At 48.7% G+C, this 23,610-nt stretch overlaps 1 protein-coding gene across 4 annotated transcripts in view; it reads left to right on the top strand.

Moving 5' to 3' along the window:
- The window catches only part of Miga1 (mitoguardin 1), a 66,978-nt gene that overhangs the window by 2,066 nt on the left and 41,302 nt on the right, over positions 1–23,610 (top strand). For all 4 annotated transcript variants that reach the window (XR_001783676.2, NM_001162375.1, NM_174868.4 and 1 more), the window contains exons 2-7: positions 327–645; positions 2,942–3,119; positions 4,754–4,890; positions 15,895–16,021; positions 17,628–17,761; positions 20,634–20,757. Coding sequence is in view for 3 of the 4 variants with exons in the window: in NM_001162375.1 (NP_001155847.1) it covers positions 547–645; positions 2,942–3,119; positions 4,754–4,890; positions 15,895–16,021; positions 17,628–17,761; positions 20,634–20,757 (799 nt within the window). In the remaining variant the exon portion in view is untranslated. The remainder of the gene's footprint in view (positions 1–326; positions 646–2,941; positions 3,120–4,753; positions 4,891–15,894; positions 16,022–17,627; positions 17,762–20,633; positions 20,758–23,610) is intronic.

The following is a 23,610-nucleotide window of genomic DNA, read 5'->3' as shown; positions in this document are numbered from 1 at the left end:
TTGCTGGCAGAACCTATAGCTTTCTAAGGAAATGTATGAGTGAATCTGAAGGTGAACTCTCCCCTCCTTTCGTCAGCTAGCTGGCTAATTTTGGTCAGGACTGAGTATAAACACACCTCAAGTTCTCCTTTGCTGACTTGGTAATCACAGCTCCAGCTCCGTTACGGTGTCCTGCATGCATAATTAGCTGCAAACGTTTTATTTTTAGTTTAAGTATTTAGTTTCATTTAAACATCTTTTATTATATTTATGTATCGGCTGCTCTTGTGGGCACCCGAGGAATCGAATCAGTTCTCTCATTTTACTTTTTTTTTTTTTCTTTCCAGACAGGGTCTCAGTATGTATCTCTGTCTGGCCTGGAACTCCCCGTGTAGACCACACTGACCTCAAACTCACGGAGATCTGCCTCCCAAAAACTGGAAGCAAAGGCATACAGCACCATACTCAGCAAGACTTCAACTTTGCATCTTTCATGGATAAAGCACCCAGAAATCCCTGTGGCTGATTAATTCCTGTTTCATTGATTTAAGATTGGACAGAGGCGACATGTCAGACGAGACAGTCAGCAGATCACAGTTCTCCTTGAAGACGTACGCAGTTAGAGTGTTTGCTCTCCCTGTGTCTTGGTATTATTCTCTCTCCCAGGTAAACGTCAAAGTGAGCTGAATTTGAATAATACCTCTATATTGTTCGGTAATGTTTGTTCACTTGAGGCTGTTGTTTTGTGGTGCTACGGATTTAAACCCAGAGTTTGCTAAGCAGGCTTACTGCTACTTAGCTACATTTCCCAGCCCCTGAGGTTTTCACACAGCACAGGGGACTGCAGTACTTTAAATAGTTTCCTTTCTTAGGCAGGTATGGTGACGTATGTTGGGTTATTGGGTGTTCCGTGTCTGCTTGGGGCTCAGGGAACTGCGCTTACCCCATTCCGGCACCGCCAGCATGGGGCCCCTGCTGGTCGGTTGGGTGTCAGGCTATGTGAAGCCTCTGAACCCCACTCCGGGGGTGGGGGAGCACAGTCTGAGGTCCCGGGAACTGCCGGAACTGTCTTGGGGGTCCCCTGGCCTGCCTGGAGACTGGAGGCGGAGACCATCTGGTTCTTAGGCTCTTGGGCACCCCAGGTGCTGCTGGAGGCCACGGAGGAGGTAAGAATAGAGTGGGGGCCTGTGGGCTGGATCTAGTCCTGGAGCCAAAGGAGAAAAGAGAGGGGAGCTCTGGCTGGGTTCTGCAGGGATAGAGTCCTTGGTTTGTTCGGCAACAGTTCGCTCGGCTTGGTGGAGGCCGTGTCTGGGAGTGCTGAGAGCCCTTCTGCGGGATTAGACGAGGCTCTTTGGAGGAAGAGCCATTGTTCAGTTCCATTGCTCCCCACAGTGGATCCCAATGAGAAGAGACAGTCCATGGTTTTAAGGCATTTATTGTCATGGAGGAGAGTGGCAATGAGTAAAACTGTACCCCAGTTTCTCAGAGCAGGCCTGAGGTTAAATACGTTTTGCAGGGAGGAGTGTCTGGAAAGGAGAGCTTAATTGGCTAAGTCCTTTAGGCCTTTAGGTGCCTCATTAAAATGGAGATCTGTCTTGAGGCTACTCCATCTATGGTCAGGTCCTCTACCCGTGGAGGGGCTTGGGGCGTTGCCTTTACGTGACTGATGGCCACAGAATTATGGAGAGCTGCATCCTTGGGTCAGGAGTCTAGTGCCCAGGAGCATGGCAAACGCCTGCATCCCTCAGGTTCACCGGGGTTTCCAGCCTGAGCTCGACCAGGAACCAGGCTGCCATTCACGGTCCTGCAGACATACACCTTTAATCCTGTTCCTGGCATTTTTATATCTGGTGTACTTTCCTGCGCATAAGAATCTTCAAGGCACATTGTAGCCTTGTAGCACACATTGGAATGCGCCTTTCTAAATGGAAGTAATATTCCACTGCGTATGGATATGTATTTCCATCCACCTGGGAGCTGTTTGTGTCGTTTCCGTGTTTCAGCCGTCTTGAGTGGTGCTTCTCTAAGCACGGAGACCTAACTAATGCTTTGATGTTTGTGCTTTTGGACATCCTGCTAATCCCAGCACTCCAGGTGGGGTGGGGGATGGGGCTGAGGAGATGGTTCATACTAGACCCAGATTTGACCTCCAGAATCCACATCTTAAAACAAAAAACAAGAATCAAGAAAGCCAGGCACAATGGGGAGCAATTGGGAGGCAAAGATAAGAAGAGCCTTAGTTCGAGCTTGTGAGCCCTGGCTTTGACTGGCTCGTCTGGCCAGATTAGTGAGCTCCAGGTTCAGAGGTGGACATTGGAGGGTGGGGGGCGACGGCTGATGTTTTCCTCTGTCCCCAAGTGCACACACAGAGACCAAAAAATCAGAGAAGAGGGAATGCCCTGCTTTCAGGTCTCTCTAGAATGATTTTTCAGAAGCAGAGTTTTTGAATCACGTTAGTTCCTTTCGTGTTTTCAGAGCTGCTGTGGTGTTTTCCACAGTCAGTGCTCTGATATATACTATAGTCTTGGCAGTGCCAAGTTACACTTGGCAGTTACACTGTGGGGGCTCCCCTGCAAGTATATCCTCTCCTGACCTTTCCTCTCATTCCATGGGTTGCTACTCTGTTGTTAGTATCTTTTATTCTGGTTTTAAAATATTTTTATTTTGCCTGTGCATATTATCTAGGCACCATGTGCATGCCTTGGTCTGTGGAGACCAGAAGAGCCCCAGCTTCTCTAATTGTCCAGATAGCAGGGTTCTAAAAATACTTTTTGATTATTTTTTGAATAAAATAACTATGCCTGTAGTATTTAGAAATAAATTAACTTTTATATTTGATTAAAATTCCAAACGTGTATCTTAAAAATGAGCCCAGCTTTAAAATCTGATTTAACTATTTCTGTAGTTAAAAAGACTCAGTTACATGGAGGGTTGTTTTGTTTTGTTTAACTATTTTTTCCAGATCAAATTTTCACCAGTAGCTAAGAAGCTGTTCATGGTAACTGCCGTGAGTGCTGTGTCTGTGATTTTTCTGGCCCATCACTTTAAAAGAAGACGGGGAAAACAGAAGGGCAAAGTGCTGCCCTGGGAACCCGAGCACCTCCTCCTTGAGCACACTAGGAGAGCTGCATCAGAAAAAGGTACGTGTGCGGGAGGATCTCCAGGTTAGACCTCCTGCAAGCATCTCCAGGTTAGACCTGCCACATGCGAGCAAGCGAGCAAGACACCACATGTCATAGCTGGGGCAACGGTCTGCAAGGTCAGAAAGTAGAGAGTAAACAAGACCAACACAGTAAAGCCACTCAGAGTCCTGGGGCACAGAAGTAATTTCTGACAAGTCCATGTACATTTAAGTATATCAATTAAAAATTGGGGACTGGTGAGATGGCTCAGTGGGTAAGAGCACCTGACTGCTCTTCCGAAGATCCGGAGTTCAAATCCCAGCAACCACATGGTGGCTCACAACCATCCATAACGAGATCTGACTCCCTCTTCTGGAGTGTCTGAAGACAGCTACAGTGTACTTACATATAATGAATAAATAAATCTTTAAAAAAAATTGATATGTGTCAATAAAGTACATAGGAAAATAAAATTGTAGGGGCTGGAAAGATGGCCCAGGTACTATTGAGACCTGTTCTTTCAGAGTAACTGAGTTCCAGTGTCAGCATCCTATGTGGCAGTGTCGAGATCGGACCTGGCCTCAGCATCTCACTCACACGCGCATACCCACACACAGATACACATGATTTAAAAATAATATAAAATCTTTTTTAAAAACCACAAAACTGTGGTAATACATTCACAATGTACTTTCTAAGTATTAGATAATGCATGACAATACCATTCTAAGTCATTTGTGAAATATAGTGATTATTAAATTCGTACAAATATATTGAAGTTAATTGAGTTCTATCTCTGTTACTTTATGGTGTTTGTGATCTGTATTCTTTACAAGAGATATGCTGAATTGTAGCGATAAAAATAATTCCCTGGGGCAGATGAGATGGCTCAGTGGGTAAAGTGCTGCCATCAGCCTGGCAACCTGTGTTGGGAAGAGAAGGACTCTCACAAGTGTCCTCTGATCTCCACAGGCTCCCTCTAGTACATGGGCCGAACCCATACAAAGTAATGAAAAGTACTCGTAATAACACTTCCTTGACCAAGCTTCATTTCTGAGTATTTTACTCTTTTGTGTTTTTCATGGTTTTGTGACTTAGTCATCCCACGTACATAGTCACTCACTATATGTTATTTACTGAGATTTTGTTAGGTCTCAGACGAGCATTATTTGCAGCATTTTATTTAATTTTTACATCTGTTGTATGATTGACAACTACAGTTCTACATTCTTTTCATTTATGTATTAAAATAGTAACATGACTAAATTACCCAGTGTCATGGTATGAAGAAATTATCGAGGTCATGTATCTTAACTGTACTGGGATTTGAAACCAGAAGGGTCTGAACTGTCATGCTGAGAGGAACTAGACCTGACATGTGCTCTACCGCTCAATGCGTGAGCTGGCCAGAAGTACAGGAAACCGAGCCATTTAAGGTGGGGAAGTTGTAGTTGTGATTCAGGGAAAGATGTGCGTGCGTTTGAAACCGACGGTTTGTGAGGTAGTTGCTAGTGCTCTTGCACTCATTACAGCAAGCCTTTCCAAACTGCCCTGAGTAGAACTGCAAACATTGGAAACGGATGGCTTGGAATTTGGCCGGAAGCTGTTGGGGGATTGCTGATGCTTTGGATGTCTGTGTGTTTGCTACCCAGGTTCGAGTTGCTCCAGCAGTCGGCAGAATCTGACCTTGTCGTTAAGCTCCACCAAGGAGAAAGGATCTCAGTGTTGCAACTACCCGAATGGAGGGCTTCTCAGCAGATACTCGGGCTCTGCCCAGAGCCTGGGCTCCGTAAGAAGAGCATATGTGTTGTTGTTGTTGTTGTGTTTGCTTACGTATCTCTTACTAGCTTAACTATCACATACGTGCTGCTTTTCCTTATGGGAAAAGCTTAGGAGACAGTCTGGGTAAGTCTGTTTCCTTCCACTGCTGGTTCCAGTTGTGTAAAGTGCTATGGTCCATTTGGTCCTGTGAGGACAGCCTTGATGTGACTCTGTTGATTCAGAGGTAGATGCAGGCATATGTTTTCTTGGGCTGGATATGATAGCTGGTGCCTGGGATTCCAACAATTGGGAAAACGAGTCTCCTTATGTTCTCAGGCTCGCCCTGTACTCTTTGGGCTCAAGTCACTCTGCTGCTTCAGCCTCCTGAGTAGCTAGGACGGCTGAGTCATGGAGCGTCACTATGCCCAGTGACAAGATTCTGGCAGAGTAGGAGCACCTAGACTGGAGGCTTGCAAACCTGCAGTTCTGTGAAGCAGAACAGGGCCAAAGACTTCTGTAACCCTGACACCCTCAGCTGACACCCTCAGCTTCAGGCACATTTTCCCCAGTGAGCGTTAAGCTGCTTTTCTTAGCAGAGGCGGCTGTAGGGGAGCAGTCACGCCTTTGCTCTTGCTCAGCCAGCCTTGCCACTCCTCCACTACAGCTGTGAGGCAGCAATGAATACTTAACTGAGGATCATGACACAGAAGACAGGGAGGGTCTAGAGCCACAAAACTTGATAAATGGGGTCAAGGGAGCTGATGGCTCAGTGCTGAAGAGCAAGCACTGCGCTCTTGCAGAAGCCTGAGTTTGGAGCTCAGCGCCCGTGTGCAGTACCTCCTGACCACCTGCACCGCCCGTGTGCAGTACCTCCTGACCACCTGCACCGCCCGTGTGCAGTACCCCCTGACCACCTGCACCGCCCTTGTGCAGTACCTCCTGACCACCTGCACCTCCAGCTCTAGACGATCCAACACATCCAGGCCTCCATGCAAAGCTGTACTCAGTGCAAACAGCCGGACAGACACACATGCATACACATAAATAAGGATAAAAATAAACTTCAAAAAATGAAATCTAGAGATATGGCAAGAAATGTTTTAAAATGACTTCTTTTAATTTGAGAAATTTGAGAAGTATTGATGAGAACAGTGCTGAACTCAGGACACACTCAGTCTATGATGCCAGCAGGAAGTGAGTGGAGTCGCCATAGGCACAGAGACGAGAGCTAGGGTCTCTCCAGAGAACAGAGCTGAGTTAGGGACCAGGCTCAGGTGCTGGTGGCTGGCATGGCTGGTGTGCTCAGCATTATTAGACAGGAGACATTGAAAGACCCCCCCAGGTGGGCAGTCAATCAATCTGAGGAGACCCTCCCAAGGATCAGCGAGTCCACGATTCGGATGTAAACAGCAAGAGGCTTTATTGGGAACACGGGTACCCGGGCGACTCAGTCTATCGGAGGACTGGCGCGCCGAGTGTGGAGTTTTTACCCTTTTTATAGGGCTAGGGCTGGGGAGCAAAAAGCGCGGTTACAGAAGCGAGAAGCGAGCTGGTTGGTTAGTTCGAATAAGGTTTGGGGTACTTCCCGGTCATTTGGGGAAACTGAGGTGGGACTTTTTAGATCTAAACAATGTCTATTTTCAAGAAATGGGTAGGGGAGGGGTACAAGGAAAGAGTCTAATGAAGGTTCAGCAATGGGCACATATCTGGTCAGAACATTGGCAGACACACAGGTTCAAGGAGTGACCAGAGCACTGTGCACCTCTATTTTTCTAAATCAGTGAAGCTAGTTCTGCTAACACTGACGTCTATCGGGGCTTCTGTGTCTGTTGCTGGTTCCGCTTTATCTGAGAACCATCTGTTCTTGGCCCTGAGCCGGGGCCCAGGTGCTTGATCACCGATATCCTGTTCGGCCCCTGTCCCAGTGCTATTCAGCCTTGATCTTTAACTGTTAATCTATAACTGAACTTCCTTGTAACTTTTGAGAACCCAGCTCGGGTACTTTTTCATGCCTTGCAAAATGGCGTTACTACAGCTAGCTTGCTAAGCCTTATGGTGGGGTCTTTCATTCCCCCCTCTTTCTGGAAACTGAATAAAATCTTTTATTCACGTGATTCCACTTCTTCTGGACCTATTGATTTGAGTTGATGATACTGTTGGGTCAGAACCAGGGTCTGCACCACCGAAATTCTGTCTTTTACAAACTGGACCAAGCGGTTGAGAATACAGGGTCCGAAGAGTAGGATTAATAAGAGTATTATCAAGGGGCCCATAATGGTGGATATCAAGGTCGTGAACCATGGGGACCTGTTAAACAGTCCCTCAAACCACCCTTGTCCTGATTCGAACAATTTTTGTCTCTGGTTTAACCTTTCTCTTAGCTTTGCCATGCTATCTCTCACTACGCCAGTGTGGTCCGCGTAGAAACAGCATTCTTCTTTTAGGGCAGCACATAATCCTCCTTCTTTTAGGAACAGTAGATCTAATCCTCTCCGGTTCTGTAGGACCACCTCAGACAACGAGGTCAGAGACTTTTCTAGGGCACTGACTGATTTTTCTAAGGCCCCAAGGTCTGTATGTATGGCTGCCTGGAGCTGCTCGAATTGCTTGGTGGCCACTAGGGCTGTAGTCCCTGTTCTTACTCCTGCAGCTATGCCGCCCATAGTAAGTCCTCCCAACAGCAGGGCCAGAGTTAATGACACCGGCTCTCTTTTATATTTGGTTTTTCTCTCAAACTGGCCATAAACATAACCAGGGGAGTGGTAGGTCACCTTTGGCCAGAGCTCAACCAGGACACAGTAATCGGTGGTGAGGTTGAGTACAGTAGTAGATAGGCAGGGAGTGAGCCCGGTGTTGCAAGCCCAAATGGTCCCGGCGGGAGCAGCCAGATAGTAGGACCCGTCGCTTGTATTCTGGGTGGTATTACACAGGGCCTGATGGGTTTTGGGAACTGCTCCTACGCAGAGTCCCTGTCCGGTTACTTTGGACAGGGTCAGCTTGTGTTGGGAGGCCACGGAGCAGTTAGCTGGGGCAGAGGTATGGTTGGAGTAGGTACCTAGGACGGCAACCCCTTCGTAATAGGGGGGTCCCGATACCAGACACAACCAGCACTCTTGGGTTTTGTCAGGACTGGTGAGGTTGAGTGCTTGGTAGGCTCCATCTACCAGGTTCAGCAGTCTGTCTCCCGTCCCAGGTTGTATAGAGGCTGCGCCTGTAGGGGAAGGCTGAGGAGGCCTGGGGAGCATGATCTGCACGGGTCGGGAGGGGGGTAACTGGTCAGTGATCACGGGATTAGGCCCAATGGGGATGCGGGGCCCTATATTGAGGACCTGGCGGGTCAAAGAGAACCGGGTCACCGGGTCGGTTCCTGTGGATCGGTACAGTCTTAGTCCCCATACTTTGGGGCCATCCCAGCTGGCCTTTTTACCCGCGTCAGTGAATTCTAGGACTAGGGGATTGCATCGACCCCCCGGTGTGGCACCCTGGATGCCACTGGAGACCGCTGAGGAATCATAACAGGGGCCCTGATTCCGAGGGGTGTTTCCTCGCTTAAGGGAAATTAGGTCCCATGATGATGATGGCTTCCAGTATGCCTGTCCAGTGGTCTCACAGCCCCATTTGCCACAGTAGCCCTCTCTCGGGCCTCCACACCCTGTTGGTACAGTATGCCCGGGGCAAACATAGAAGTCAAATGTTCTTGCCCTTTTTCTTCCCCCGGGAGTGCGACACCCGAGTCCAGTCTCATCCCAGTCGTCCCCTATTAAGTCGCACAAGTCAAAGTACAGTTTGGGAAAGGCATCGGTCATTGTCCCCAGGAGGGAGGTAGCATTAGCTGTTTGTCCTGTCATTAAGTTGGTAACTCTCCAAGTAACATTGAAGACCTGATGAGGGCTGTCATGTGGTACTGATACTCCTGCCCTTATTAAGATCCCCAGGACTATCAGGGGGGCCCACGGGTTAATCTTATCTTTAAAGGGTTTTGAGAACGCTGGACCTTCCATGTCGGTCCTGATGCTGTTCCGGCCGGAGGGGTTGTCGCCGCTTTTACGTGAGCGGCGTGGATCCACGCAGCGATGCCGTCTACTTTGAGAGCGGTGGGGGTGGTCAGCAGGACGGTGTAGGGTCCTTTCCAGCGAGGTTCCAAGTTCTTAGTCTGGTGCCGGCGTACCCACACGGTGTCGCCGACACGGAAGGGGTGTGGTATCACAGGCTGGTCTTGTTGGTCCTGATAGGCAGCGGCCAGAGGCTTCCAGACCTCTCGTTGTACCGCTTGGAGGGCCTGTAAGTGAGCTTGGAGAGAGGGGCTATTAGTAAACTTTGACATTTCAGGATCATGGAAATTAACAAGGGGCGGGGGCGCCCCATACAGGATTTCATACGGAGTGAGTCCATGGGGGCCCGGAGTGTTGCGGGCTCGGTAGAGGGCCAAGGGAAGTAGGAGTACCCAGTCTCTAGTGCCAGTTGCAAGCGTTAATTTGGTCAAAGTCTCCTTGATTGTCCTATTCATTCTTTTTACCTGACCTGAACTCTGGGGTCTGTAAGCACAATGTAGTTTCCAATCAATCCCCAGTAGCTTGGCCACCGACTGACTTACCTGGGAGACGAAGGCAGGCCCATTATCAGTCCCCAATACTTGGGGCATTCCAAACCTTGGAAATATTTCTTCTAGAAGCTTTTTGGTCACAACTTTGGCAGTCTCATGCTTGGTTGGGAAGGCTTCCACCCAGCCAGAGAACGTGTCCACAAACACCAGAAGATACTTATGCCCATACAGTCCGGGCCTTACTTCAGTAAAGTCAATTTCCCAATGGGTGCCTGGTCGATGTCCTCTTACTCGCACCCCGGGACCGACCTTAGCTTTACTGGCATTTACTTGGACACAGGCTTGGCATGATTCCGCCACCTCGTGGAGGATCTTATCTTTATTTAGCATGTAATAGGGGCTTTCTTTTCTGTCTAGAAGTGCCCTCATCTTCTGATAGCTAAGGTGGGTGAGCTGGTGAAGGAAGTCTAATAATTCAAAGGTGAACTGGTCAGGCATCACAGGTTTACCTTGCAGGACCCAATATTTTTTCTCTCTATCATATGTGGCTCCCAACTCTCGTAGGTTCTTTATATCTGTTTCAGTATAATGGAAGAAGTCTGGAGTGTACGGGGTTGAGGTCTCTATGAGAAGTGAGGAGGCCTTTGTGTCAGTCCCCATGGCTGCTTCCCGGGCTGCCTGGTCCGCCATTCGGTTGCCTTTAGCTTCAGCACTATTGCCTTTCTGATGTCCTGGGCAGTGAATTATACTGAGTCTTTTGGGCAGAAAGAGAGCTTTCAGTAAGGCCAAGATTTCGCCCTTGTTCTTGATCTCCTTGCCTTCTGAGGTGAGCAACCCACGTCTCCTATATATTTCTCCATGGACATGGGCGGTAGCAAAGGCATAGCGGCTATCAGTATAAACATTTAGCTTCTTACCTTCTGCCATCTTTAGGGCCTGGGTGAGTGCTATTAGTTCAGCTCGCTGGGCGGATGTCCCGGCTGGCAACGCCTTGGCCCAGATTACCTCGGTCTCGGTGGTCACCGCTGCTCCAGCCTTACGTTGCCCCTCCTGCAGGAAGCTGCTTCCATCTGTATACCAGGTGTGGTCGGCATTTGGGAGGGGCTGGTCCGTGAGGTCCGGTCTGGTGCCGTGTGTCTCAGCCAAGATCTCGAGGCAGTCGTGGGGGGTCTCTTTTCCCGGCAAGGGGAGCAACGTGGCCGGGTTTAAGGCTACCACCGGTCCGAACTGAACTCGGTCCGTATCTAGGAGCATTGCCTGATAGTGGGTCATGCGAGCATTGGATAGCCAGCGGTCAGGGGGTTGTTTGACCAGTGCTTCTACCGCATGGGGGGCCAGAATGACTAGCGGCTGTCCCATAGTTAGCTTGCCTGCATCCTTTGTCAGAACGGCAATGGCTGCTACCATCCGTAGGCAAGGGGGCCACCCAGCTGCCACTGGGTCTAGCTTTTTGGACAGGTAGGCCACCGGCCGACGCCAAGGTCCCAGTTTTTGCGTTAGGACGCCTTTGGCGTAGCCCTGCTTCTCGTCGACAAAGAGTTCAAAGGGCTTAGTCAAATCTGGCAACCCCAGGGCTGGGGCAGTTAGAAGAGCCTGTTTGATTTCTTGATAGGCCTTTTGCTGGTCTGGGCCCCAATTAAACAGAGTCCCCGTTTTGGTGAGAGGATACAAGGGGGCTGCCATTTCTGCAAACCCAGGGATCCAGAGGCGACAGAAGCCTGCCGTCCCTAGGAACTCCCTTAGTTGTCGAGGGGTCTTCGGAATAGGCTGCCCCATCACAGTCTCTTTTCTGGCCTCAGTCAGCCATCTCTGACCCTCTTTTAGAAGATACCCCAGATACTTGACCTGTTTCTGGCAAATTTGGGCTTTCTTGGCCGAGGCCCGATACCCGAGGTCCCCTAGGGTTTGTAACAGGGCCCGAGTACCTTGTTGGCAGTCGAGCTCAGAAGTGGCGGCCAGCAGTAAGTCATCCACGTACTGTAGCAGGATCAAGTCTGGGTGCTGGATCCGGAAGCCTGCTAGGTCTCTGTGCAGTGCCTCATCAAACAGGGTGGGACTGTTTTTGAAACCCTGTGGGAGTCTGGTCCAGGTTAATTGTCCTGAGATTCCCATCTCTGGGTCTCTCCACTCAAAGGCGAAGAGAGGCTGACTGGTGGGGTGGAGTCTCAGGCAGAAAAAGGCATCCTTTAAGTCAAGCACAGTGTACCACTGGTGGGACGGTGGGAGCCCGCTCAAGAGGTTGTAAGGGTTGGGCACGGTGGGGTGGATGTCTTCCACCCGCTTGTTGACTTCTCTCAGATCTTGGACAGGCCTGTAATCATTAGTCCCTGGTTTCTTAACGGGTAGCAGGGGCGTGTTCCAGGGGGACTGGCAGGGTACCAGTATTCCCTGGTCCAACAGTCTCTGTATGTGGGGCTTGATCCCCAGTCTGGCTTCTTGTGACATGGGGTATTGTTTTATGGACACGGGGGTAGAGGTTGCCTTCAGAGGTATGATCAGAGGAGCTTGGCGAACTGCCAGTCCCATGCCCCCGGTTTCCGCCCAGGCCTGGGGAAAATCAGAAAGCCATGTGGACCCTAGAGAAACATCCGGCTCTTTTGAGGTCTCATGTAGCCGATACTCATCTTCTATGTTTAGGGTCAGCACTTGCAGGGGCTGTCCCATTGGTCCCACAACCTGAGCTCCTGATCCCTCAAAGTGGATTTGGGCTTTTAGTTTAGTCAGCAAATCTCTTCCTAGCAGAGGATAGGGGCAGTCTGGTACATGGAGGAAAGAGTGGGTGACCTTACCGGTAGCTAGATGCACTTTGCGATCCGTGGTCCAGCGATACCGCTTTCCTCCAGTAGCCCCTTGGACCCAGGCAGACTTGTCACTTAGGGGTCCAGGATTTTGGGTCAGCACGGAGTGTTGGGCCCCAGTATCCACCAGGAAGGTGACGGGTTGCCCCCCGACTTTGAGGGTTATCCTGGGTTCAGGGGGGGGCTCCTGACCCTGACCTCCCTAGTCACCTAAGGTCAGGAGGGAGGTCTGGGGCCTCGGTCCTCGGGGCCCTCGTGGCTTCTTTGGGCAGTCTTTAGCCCAGTGTCCCTTTTCTTTGCAGTAGGCGCATTGATCCTTATCAAGTTGGGGCCTCTTCCGCTCTCCCCCCTGTCTATCCTGTCTCTGACCAATAACTACAGTGGCCAAGAGCTTGCTCATCTCTCTATGTCTTCTGCGGTCCCTTTCTTTCTCTTTCTGCTCATCCTCTGCCCTACGGCGTTCTTCTTTTTCCTCTGTTTCTCTCCTGATACGTTCCTCTCTTTCTTCCGGGGTTTCTCGTTTATTAAAGATCTTTTCAGCTTCCCTCACTAAGTCTCCTAAGGTCTTGCTCTTTAAATCTTCTAACCGCTCTAACTTTCGCCCGATATCCGGGGCAGACTGCCAGATGAATGACATAGACACATTGGTTTCTTGCCCTGGGTCCTCAGGGTCATAAGGAGTGTACCTGCGATAGGCCTCCTTGAGTCTCTCTAAAAAGGCTGAGGGAGACTCATTAGGTCCCTGGGTTATCCCTTTTACCTTGGCCAAATTGGTGGGGCTTCTGCCCGCGTTTTGGAGACCCGCTAAGAGCAACTGGCGATAGAGGACTAGGTGGTTCCTACCTTCTGTAGTGGTGTAATCCCAATCAGGGCGCTCAAGGGGAAAGGCAGCATTGATTTCATTAGGCAACTGAGTGGGGCGTCCATCATTGCCCCGGACTGCCTTTCTAGCCTCTAGGAGCACCCGCTGCTTTTCTTCTCCGGTCAGCAGGGTCCCCAACAACTGCTGACAGTCGTCCCAGGTGGGCTGGTGGGTGATGAGGACGGACTCAATCAAGGCCGTCAATTTACCTGGATCTTCAGAAAAGGAAGGGTTATTATTTTTCCAATTATATAAGTCAGAGGAGGAAAACGGCCAGTACTGAAGCTGGCCATCTCCCCCCATACGGAGTGGGAATGCCTGGGAGGAGGTGGAGTCCGCTGCGGGAGGGTCTCTCCTTCCCCGCAGTCGAGACGCCATGGGAGAAGGGGGGGAAACCTCGGAGGTGGTGGCCGCCTCTTCTTCATCGTTCTCTCTGGCAGAGGAGGAAGGTTGTGCTCCGTACGGCGGGGGGTCCTCTGTGAGAAGGTCAATGAGAGGTCCGCCGCTATCAGGGAGAACCTGGGGCTTAGGAGGTTTGGACTTTATAGAGGGGGTAAGGGCAGGGTAAAGGGCAGATCGGGACGGAGGTTGCGCAGAAGGACCGGGCGGGAGGACGGGAGCTGTCGGCAAGGGAGGAGGTTTAGGAGAAACAAACGGTTTGACCCACGGAGGGGGGTCATAGGCAAGTGCCTCCCAGGTAACGATATATGGGACCTGATCCGGGTGTCCGTGGGGACCAGGACAAAACACTCTAGACTTAACCTGAGAGATAATACTTAAATTGAAAGTACCATCCTGAGGCCATCCCACATTGAAAGTTGGCCATTCGGCGGAACAGAAGGTAATCCAGCGCCTCTTCCTGACATCCACAGACTGGTTGGATGCAATGCGCTGGACATCTCCCCAGTGCTGCAAGGTTAGACTCAGAGGGGTAGTTACGGTCTGTCCCATGATCTTGAAAACACTTAAAGACAGAAAAAACTAACGAAGAACAAAAGAGCAATAAAACAAATCAGACGCGCAGCGCGGTTTCGGCGTAAAACCGAAAGCAAAAATCCAGACGGGGGCGGGAAGTGTCTCTGTCTCTCGTCCCCCAACAAAGCCACGTACAGTGGCGGAGCTCCAAAAAGTCCGACTCGGGTAGGTTAACTGATACAGAATGGGCCACAAAACGGGCCCCCGAGGCCGCTGGGACGTCTCCCAGGGGCTGCGGCCGGGAATACGAACTCGTCAGTTCTTCCGCGGAACCGCCAGATACAGATCTAGTTAGCCAACTAGTACAGACGCAGGCGCAAACATTAGATGCCGGCACAAACACGCACGGAGACAGAGACAGACACGAAACGACCGCTGGCCAGCTTACCTCCCGGCGGGGGTCGGTGGTCCCTGGGCAGGGGTCTCCTGATCTCGGTGGAACCTCCAAATGAAAGACCCCCCCAGGTGGGCAGTCAATCAATCTGAGGAGACCCTCCCAAGGATCAGCGAGTCCACGATTCGGATGTAAACAGCAAGAGGCTTTATTGGGAACACGGGTACCCGGGCGACTCAGTCTATCGGAGGACTGGCGCGCCGAGTGTGGAGTTTTTACCCTTTTTATAGGGCTAGGGCTGGGGAGCAAAAAGCGCGGTTACAGAAGCGAGAAGCGAGCTGGTTGGTTAGTTCGAATAAGGTTTGGGGTACTTCCCGGTCATTTGGGGAAACTGAGGTGGGACTTTTTAGATCTAAACAATGTCTATTTTCAAGAAATGGGTAGGGGAGGGGTACAAGGAAAGAGTCTAATGAAGGTTCAGCAATGGGCACATATCTGGTCAGAACATTGGCAGACACACAGGTTCAAGGAGTGACCAGAGCACTGTGCACCTCTATTTTTCTAAATCAGTGAAGCTAGTTCTGCTAACACTGACGTCTATCGGGGCTTCTGTGTCTGTTGCTGGTTCCGCTTTATCTGAGAACCATCTGTTCTTGGCCCTGAGCCGGGGCCCAGGTGCTTGATCACCGATATCCTGTTCGGCCCCTGTCCCAGTGCTATTCAGCCTTGATCTTTAACTGTTAATCTATAACTGAACTTCCTTGTAACTTTTGAGAACCCAGCTCGGGTACTTTTTCATGCCTTGCAAAATGGCGTTACTACAGCTAGCTTGCTAAGCCTTATGGTGGGGTCTTTCAACATGAACAGCAGTGATGCAGATCTGCGTATCATCTAACAATGCCCAGAATCCCAAAATGCAGAGCGTCTAAGTATCTTACAGTTGGTAGAGAGAGAATTTCTAAGTGCTAACACCAGAAAGATTTATAAAATACCCATCTTATTTTTTGTGAAAATATTAATTTATATGAATTCAAGATATTGTGCTACTTGTATATTTCTAAACAATAGGACCAGAATAGTTAAAAATCACATAAGTACTAAATTTGAATATAATCAGAATTATTTCTTCAGGTAGAATTTACTGGGACTATAATTATAGGCCATATATAAATAATTGGTAAATATACAGTACAATAGCAGATTTGGCATGGACTTCAGGAGAGTGCTAACCTAGCATGCCTGAAACTCTGGGTTCCATCTGTAGCACTGAATAAAAACCAGGTGTGGTGGTACACACCTGTAATCCCAATCCTTGGGACAGAGGCAGAAAAACGATGAGAAATTCAAATTTATCCTTGGCTATTTAGGAGACTCTGTGTGTGTGTGTGTGTGTGTGTGTGTGTGTGTGTGTGTGTGTGTGTCTGTCTGTCTATCTGTCTGTCTGTCTGTCTGTCCATATCTGTGTGTCTTCCTATCTGTCTAAGAGATTTTGAACTGCTCTCCATTGGCCTTCATTTCAGGTCCAGAGTGTTAACTCCTGTCATAGTTGTGCTTGTGGAAATTCTAATTCCTGGGACAAAGCAGACGATGATGACATCAGACTTGTTAACATTCCTGTGACCACACCTGAGAACTTATACCTGATGGGTAGGTGTGGTCTCAGGTTTCGTGTGAAGGGGAGTGAGTTGGAATGGGGGGTGCTTAGCACAAAGAACTTGCCTGGCATGCTTAGTGCCCTGGGTTTTAGCCCCAGCCTGTGGAGGATAAAAAACAGAACACAACCACTGATTTCATCCAGAGAGTCAACTGTAGTTTTAAGTTGGCCTGTGTCCATCTGTCTGTCCTGTGTAACATCATGAGCTGTAACAGTTTCTTGAGAATAATATGAGGTTTTAGCATAGACAGAGGCTTAAGGAAAAAGCAGTCTGTTCACTCAGAGCGCTGGAGCCCGAAGTCCAAAATCATTCTTGCGCTGAAATCAAGGTGTGACTTTCCTCTTCCCAGCATTCCCTGGGCTTGTGGCCTTGTCACTCTGACCCCGCCCTTTCTCACGTGCTCTTCCTATGTCCCGTCTGCCCATGCCCCTCCATTGTAATGTACAGTGGCTTCTGAGAGCATCCTGGTCTCAGTCTCTTCTTCAGAGACCCCTTTTCCTTAGGAAGGAATCAGGTTCCAGACACTGAGACCTGAGGTTACAGTGTCTGTATTCAGCCCAGTATGTGAACCAGCACTGAGCTGTTGATTCTCGGCTGGTTAAGTTATCAGAGTCTGATTAACTTGGTCCCTTTTGTCTAGATATCATTTGTGTTCTATATCCATAAAGTCATTAAATGGAAGAAAGTCTGTGTTTCATACCTGAGTATTATTCTTGGCTTCCTGAGCATGGATGACTTGGGGCCTGACCGGAGTGTTGGATCAGCTGCACCTGATATGAATCTTGTCGTTCAGCTTCTCTCCTCATGTTAGCTACATTCCCTTCAGCAGACCATCATAGTCGGTAGAAAATGCAGCCAAAAATCCAGATGTGGCCTGGACAGCAGACAGGGAAAGGAAAGGAACAGCAGAAAGCTGTTGGCTTCTGAGTATTTTCCGCCTCTTGGGACCACATAGACTACGTAATCTCCTGTTATCATCATAGTGACTTCTGGGAAGCAGAACTGAACCCAGGGCACGGAGCCTCCAGTCTAACTCCTGGTTCATTACATCTTTTTGTTATTGTTTGAGACAGGGTCTAACTGTGTAGCTCTGGCTGCCCTGGAACTCACTCTTCAGAGAAAGCTGGCCTTGAACTCAGATCGACCTGCCTCTGCCTCCCAAGGGCTGGGATTAAAGCCATGCCAACACTGCACCCTACTGGTTAATCACATCTTAATTCCACCTCACAAAATTCTCATTACCTTGCCAGAGAGCAACCAGATTCTCTTGTCAGAATGCAGACCCATCGGCCCTTTAAAGTTCCTGATAGAGTCCTGCTCCCCTCAAAGTCCAAAATCTCCCGAGCCTGCTGCAGTTGGCTCCATTTCGTCCTGCATGCTGGCCTTCCACACTTTCTCCAGGATGGCCCAGTAGGCTCTGCTTACAGCGTCCTGGGCATCTGTCAGCTGTAGCTACAACACATTGCTCCTGCAAGCCTGTGCAGGGCATCATGCTTATCACAGCAGCAGCCCTGGTGTGGGCTCCCCTTCTGCTTCTTGTGTTGTTGTCGAGGAAACGTCGTTGTGCTCGTTTCTAGTCACCTGCTTTTCATTTTTAGGTATGGAATTATTTGAAGAGGCGTTACGACGATGGGAACAAGCTCTGACTTTTCGAAGTAGACAGGCTGAAGATGAAGCCTGCAGCTCTGTTAAACTGGGAGCCGGAGATGCCATTGCAGAAGAAAGTGTGGATGTAAGGACGGCCTGCTGAAGAGAAGGCCTGAGTCCTGGCAGAGCCTCCTTTTCTGTGGCAGTTCTATTCTACAGCTGCTTGTTTTCCCAGTTTGGGACTGTCTTAGTCAGGGTTTCTATTCCTGCACAAACATCAGGACCAAGAAGCAAGTTGGGGAGGAAAGGGTTTATTCAGCTTACACTTCCATACTGCTGTTCATCACCAAAAGAAGTCAGGACTGGAACTCAAGCAGGTCAGAAAGCAGGAGCTGATGCAGAGGCCATGGAGGGATGTTCTTTACTGGCTTGCTTCCCCTGGCTTGCTCAGCCTGCTCTCTTATAGAACCCAGGAATACCAGTCCAGGGATGGCACTACCAACAATGGGCCCTTGATCACTAATTGAGAAAATGCCTTACAGCTGGATCTCGTGGAGGCATTTCCCCAACTGAAGCTCCTTTCTCTGTGATAACTCCAGTCTGTTTCAAGTTGACACAAAACTAGCCAGTACAATTGACCCCTTGTCAACTTGACACACAAACACTTCACTAGTAAGCCTCAACCTTTAGTTCTTATTCATCCCCAAGATCTAAATAACTTTAAACGTCCCACAGTCTTTACATATTAAAAGTTCAATCCCTTTAAAATATCTAGTATCTTTTAAAATACAAAGTACTTTAAAATTCAAAGTCTCTTAACTGTGGGCTTCACTAAAAAACTTCCTTCAAAAGGGAAAAATATCAGGGCACAGTCACAATCAAAAGCAAAATTCAATCTCCAACCATCCAATGTCTGGGATCCAACTCATGATCTTCTGGGCTTCTCCAAGGGCTTGGGTCACCTCTCTAGCCATGCCCCTTGTAGCACACACGTTGTCTTCTAGGCGTCAGCTGCCTGTACTCCACTGCTGCTGCTGTTCTTGGTAGTCATCTCATGGTGCTGGCATCTCCAAAATGCTGCTGTCTTCCACTGTAACTTGGCCTTATCAATAGCCTCCCATAGGCTCTCTTTATGGTGCTAAGCCTCAAATCCTTTGCATGACCCCTTCAGTCCTGGGCCATCAATTGCAACTGAGGCTGCACCTTCACCAATGGCCTTTCATGGCCTCTCACAGTGCCGAACCTCAGTTGCTCTGCGTGAACCCTTCATGCCTTCAAAATCAGTACCACCTGGGTGACTCTTACACATTACCAAGTCCCACTGTAGCACGAGGTACAGCCTTGGCCATCTCTGGAACACAGCCTCTGTGCTCTCAGAAAACACTTCCCAGAAGATGTCACCTCAATGATGCTGGTCTCTTCTTAATCACCGCTAATTTCTTAGCTCCAGCTAACCAGCATCAATAGTCCCAGTAATGCAAAGGTTTTGCTTTAGTAGTTCTGGTATCTTGTTAATCACAACTGATTCTTCAGCCCCAGCTAACCAGAACCACAGAATCTTCACAATCCAAAATAGCAATGTCCCTGAAAAGAGTCTTTAATTTTCCCTCTGAAATTTCACAAGCCAGGCCTCCGTCTTCTGCATTGTTCCCAACATTATCTTCCAAGCTCCTATACAACATCCCACAGAGCTCTTAACAACGAATGGATCTTCTGGCCCAAAGTTCTAAAGTCCTTACCCAGTCCTTCCCAAAACATGGTCAGGTTGTCACAGGAATACCCCACTCTGCCGGTACCAATTTCTGTTTTAGTTAGGGTTTTACTGCTGTGAACAGACATCATGACCAAGGCAAGTCTTATAAAAACAACATTTAATTGGGGCTGGCTTACAGGTTCAGAGGTTCAGTCCATTACCTCAGGGTGGGAGCATGGCAGCATCCAGGCAGGCATGGCTCAGGCAGAGCTGAGAGTTCTACATCTTCATGCAAAGGCTGCTAGTGGAAGACTGACTTCCAGGCAACTAGGGTGAGGATCTTATACCCACACCCACAGTGACACACCCATTCCAACCAGGTAACACCTATTCCAACAAGGCCACACCTCCAGATGGTGCCACTCCCTGGTCCAAGAATATACAAACCATCACAGGGACTAAGTGAGATGCTTGGGTTTTCATTTTGTTTTGATTTGAGAGAGCTGGTGAGAGTGATTTGGGTCACTATGTAGCCCCAGCTGGCTTGGGGCTCATATGTGACCAGGCTGGTCTGAAGCCTTCAGAGATTGTGTGCCTCTGCTTCCCCAGGGCTGGAATCCTGCCCAGCATGAGGGACTTCTCTTTCTGGGCATTTCCTAGTCAAGCTTTTAGGCATATATAATTATTATTATGTATGGATAAGTGTTTTCCATGCATGTATGTATGTGTAGCATGAATGTGCTGGCTGCCCACTGAGATCAGAAGAGAGTGTTGGGTCCTTTGGGGCTAGAGCTGAAACAGTTTTGAGTTGCCACACAGGTGCTGGGAACCAAACCCAGGTCTTCTGCCAGAGCAACAAGTGCTCTTCACTGTGGAGCCAGCTCTCCAGATCCTAGCCTTCAAGTCTCCTGACTTCCGAGGCTATGTAGAGGCAGCGGATGCAATTGATTGCTATTGTTTTTGTAACACAGAGGCGGAACTGAGTCTTTACCAATCGTTTCAAAATTGGAGAGTGTTGCTGAATCAGAGGCCAGAACAAGGAGCCCTAAATCTCATTTAAAAATCCTCTAGGCAGTTCTTACACATGCTAAAGTCTGAAAACTCTTAGTCTACTTAAATGATCAGTCGGGACCATGTCTTCCTTTCTTACAAAAGCGACATGGATGGCTGAGCTCTTAGGATTAGGTCCAGCTGCCCCATCTGTAATCCTCGCACCAGCCCTGTCCACATACTGAAATCATCTTTTGAAATCAGCATGTCTGTGTTTAGAATGCTAGGATTGGATGTAAGAATTGCTGTGTGCTACTGTTATTTTTCTTTGTAGGATATTATTAGTTCAGAATTCATCCATAAACTTGAAGCTCTACTGCAAAGAGCGTATCGTCTCCAAGAGGAGTTTGAGGCTACCCTTGGGGGATCTGACCCTAATTCCATTGCAAATGATACTGGTAAGTAGACTTTTGTATGGTTTTTCTGAAACCTATGTTCTTTTTCTTCATACATACATACATACATACTTATTTATTTATTTATCTTCAGTGTCTTAATATTCAAGGGGAAAAGGTATTTGCTGTAGGTCTAACTAGCCTGGGCTCACTATGCAGACCAGGATGACCTAGAACTCAGAGGTGAGATTAAAGGCCTGAGAAGATTTCTTGAATGACATTTGGAAGGAAGGAATGATTTACCATCGTTTCTTCCTGTAAATCATCTAAGATTGAAGTGAGGGGCTGCGGGGCTGGAGAGCTCAGTGGTTAGGAGGCCCTGCTGCTCTTGCAGAGAACTCAGGTTTCACTCTGAGTGCCCACGGAGCAACTGGCAACTCCAGCCACAGGGATCCCACGGCTGTCGCTGACTTTCCCCTGAGACAAGGTTTCTCTGTGTAGCCCTGGTTGTCCTGGAACTTGCTCTGTAGACCAGATTAGCCTCGAACTCACAGAGATCCATCTGCCTCTGCCTCTGCCTCTGCCTCTGCCTCTGCCTCTGCCTCTGCCTCTGCCTCTGCCTCTGCCTCTGCCTCTGCCTCTGCCTCTGCCTCTGCCTCCCGAGTACAAGAGTCCATCTTCTTATCAGTATACTGTGTTTCCTAACCACGTCTAAAACTGAGCATTATCTTTGAATAGAAAGGTTAACGATGAACTCTTTGTGGGCAGTGTGTCTGCAGGAAATCATCACTGCAGCAGTGTAAGGAAGCCTGGAAGCCACATACTATAAAAATAAGAATTAATTCTGGGTGTGATAATTCCTTGTGAGGATCTTCCTTTCTGGATTTGTTGTTGTTTTGTTGTTTTGTTTTTTTCTGTTTCAAAGCTGGGATCTAATGGGGCTTGTACATGCTGCTTAGCCAGTGAGCTCTCGAGATCTACCTGTCTCCTTTCCCCTCGTGCAAGGGTTATACGCACACGTCACCACACCTGGCTTTTATGTGGGGGCTGGGATCCAAACCCAAGCCTGTACAACAAGCACTGGACTCCTGAGGCCCTCCCCGTTTTCTTTCCCTTTCCCTTTCCCTTTCCCTTTCCCTTTCCCTTTCCCTTTCCCTTTCCCTTTCCCTTTCCCTTTCCCTTTCCCTCTTTCTTTCTTTCTTTCTTTCTTTCTTTCTTTCTTTCTTTCTTTCTTTCTTTCTTTCTTTCTTCCTTCCTTCCTTCCTTCCTTCCTTCCTTCCTTTCCTTCCTTCCTTCCTTCCTTCCTTTCTTAATTTCTTAATTTATTTTTTTTTAAGATTTATTTATTTAGTGCTTGTGAGTACACTGTAGCTGTCTTCAGACACACCAGCAGAGGGCATCAGATCCCATTACAGATGGTTGTGAGCCACCATGTGGTTGCTGGGAATTGAACTCAGGACCTCTGGAAGAGCAGTCAGTGCTCTTAACCACTGAGCCACACCCCCACACCTGTTTTTTTTTAATAATGGGAAGATTTTCTTCCTTCATATGTGTGTGGTGCAGGTGCTGGGGATTGAACCTGGATCCTCTAGAAGAGCAGCAGGCTCTCTTAGCCGCTGAGCCCTCCATGTTTCTAAACTCTTCTGTACCGACATCTGACCCTTGGCTTAGTTACAGCAGATGTGTAACCACATTTCATGGATGGACGTTATGTTTCCTCAATGAGATGAAGGCTTGGGTCAGTTCTTTCCTAACAGCATGGACATTTCCTACCTCTGAGGGGCTTCTTGTTGACTGTGCTGTTGTCACTAGAGGGCAGCACGCCTCCTCCCCAGTCTGTGCTGTTGAGTCACTAGAGGGCAGCACGCCTCCTCCCCAGTCCAGAGAGCAGTGGCTCGTCAGTGCCGCTCTGTGCTGCTGGCTGGACTGGGCTTAACCCGAAGCACACTTATGGCACATTTGAGAGAGGCCTTGAAAGGGTGTTCACAAAACACTGAATAGTAGTGAAACTTTCCGTTATTGTGGAAGGTCTTCCACTTCCTTGTGTCTAGATATTTGGGACAGTATTTATTTATATTTTCTGTTTTTCAGATTGGTAGCAATCATGATTTTGTAATTGTGAAAAGAACATTTTTGAGCTATGTCTCCCTGTGTATCTAGTGCTGGCTTTGAACTTTCTTTAGCTCAGGCTGGCTCAGTCTTCCAAATGCTTCAATTACAAGTGTGTGCCACAGTGTCTGGCCAGCTGTTATAATGTTTTGTTTGTTTGTTCAAGACAGGGTTTTTCTGTGTAGCTCTGGCTATTCTAGAGCTCACTCTGTAGCCCAAACTGGCCTTGAACTCATAGATCTGCTGGCCTCTGCCTACCGAGGGCTGGGATTAAAGGCATTAGGTATTTAAAAAAATATTTGTACTCACACATATGTGTGTACAAGTTGTATGTGTGTATGTGGGTGCGTGTGCATGTGGGTGCATGTGTATGTGGGTGCATGTGTATGTGGGTGTGTGTGGGTGCGTGTGTATGTATGTGTGTGCGTGCGTGTGCATGTGGGTGCATGTGTATGTGGGTGCGTGTGTATGTGTGTGCTTGTATATGTGGGTGCGTGTGTATGTGTGTGCTTGTGTATGTGGGTGCGTGTGTATGTGGGTGCGTGTGTATGTGGGTGCGTGTGTATGTGTGTGCTTGTGTATGTGGGTGCGTGTGTATGTGGGTGCGTGTGTATGTGGGTGCGTGTGTATGTGGGTGCGTGTGTATGTGTGTGCTTGTGTATGTGGGTGTGTGTATGTGGGTGCGTGTGTATGTGGGTGCATGTGTATGTGGGTGTGTGTGTATGTGGGTGCATGTGTATGTGGGTGCGTGTGTATGTGTGTGTGTGTGTATGTGGGTGCGTGTGTATGTGGGTGCTTGTGTATGTG

Source organism: Mus musculus, chromosome 3 (genome assembly GCF_000001635.26).
Source record: "Mus musculus strain C57BL/6J chromosome 3, GRCm38.p6 C57BL/6J".
Taxonomy (NCBI): domain Eukaryota; kingdom Metazoa; phylum Chordata; class Mammalia; order Rodentia; family Muridae; genus Mus; species Mus musculus.
This window is presented reverse-complemented; position numbering and strand designations above follow the sequence as displayed.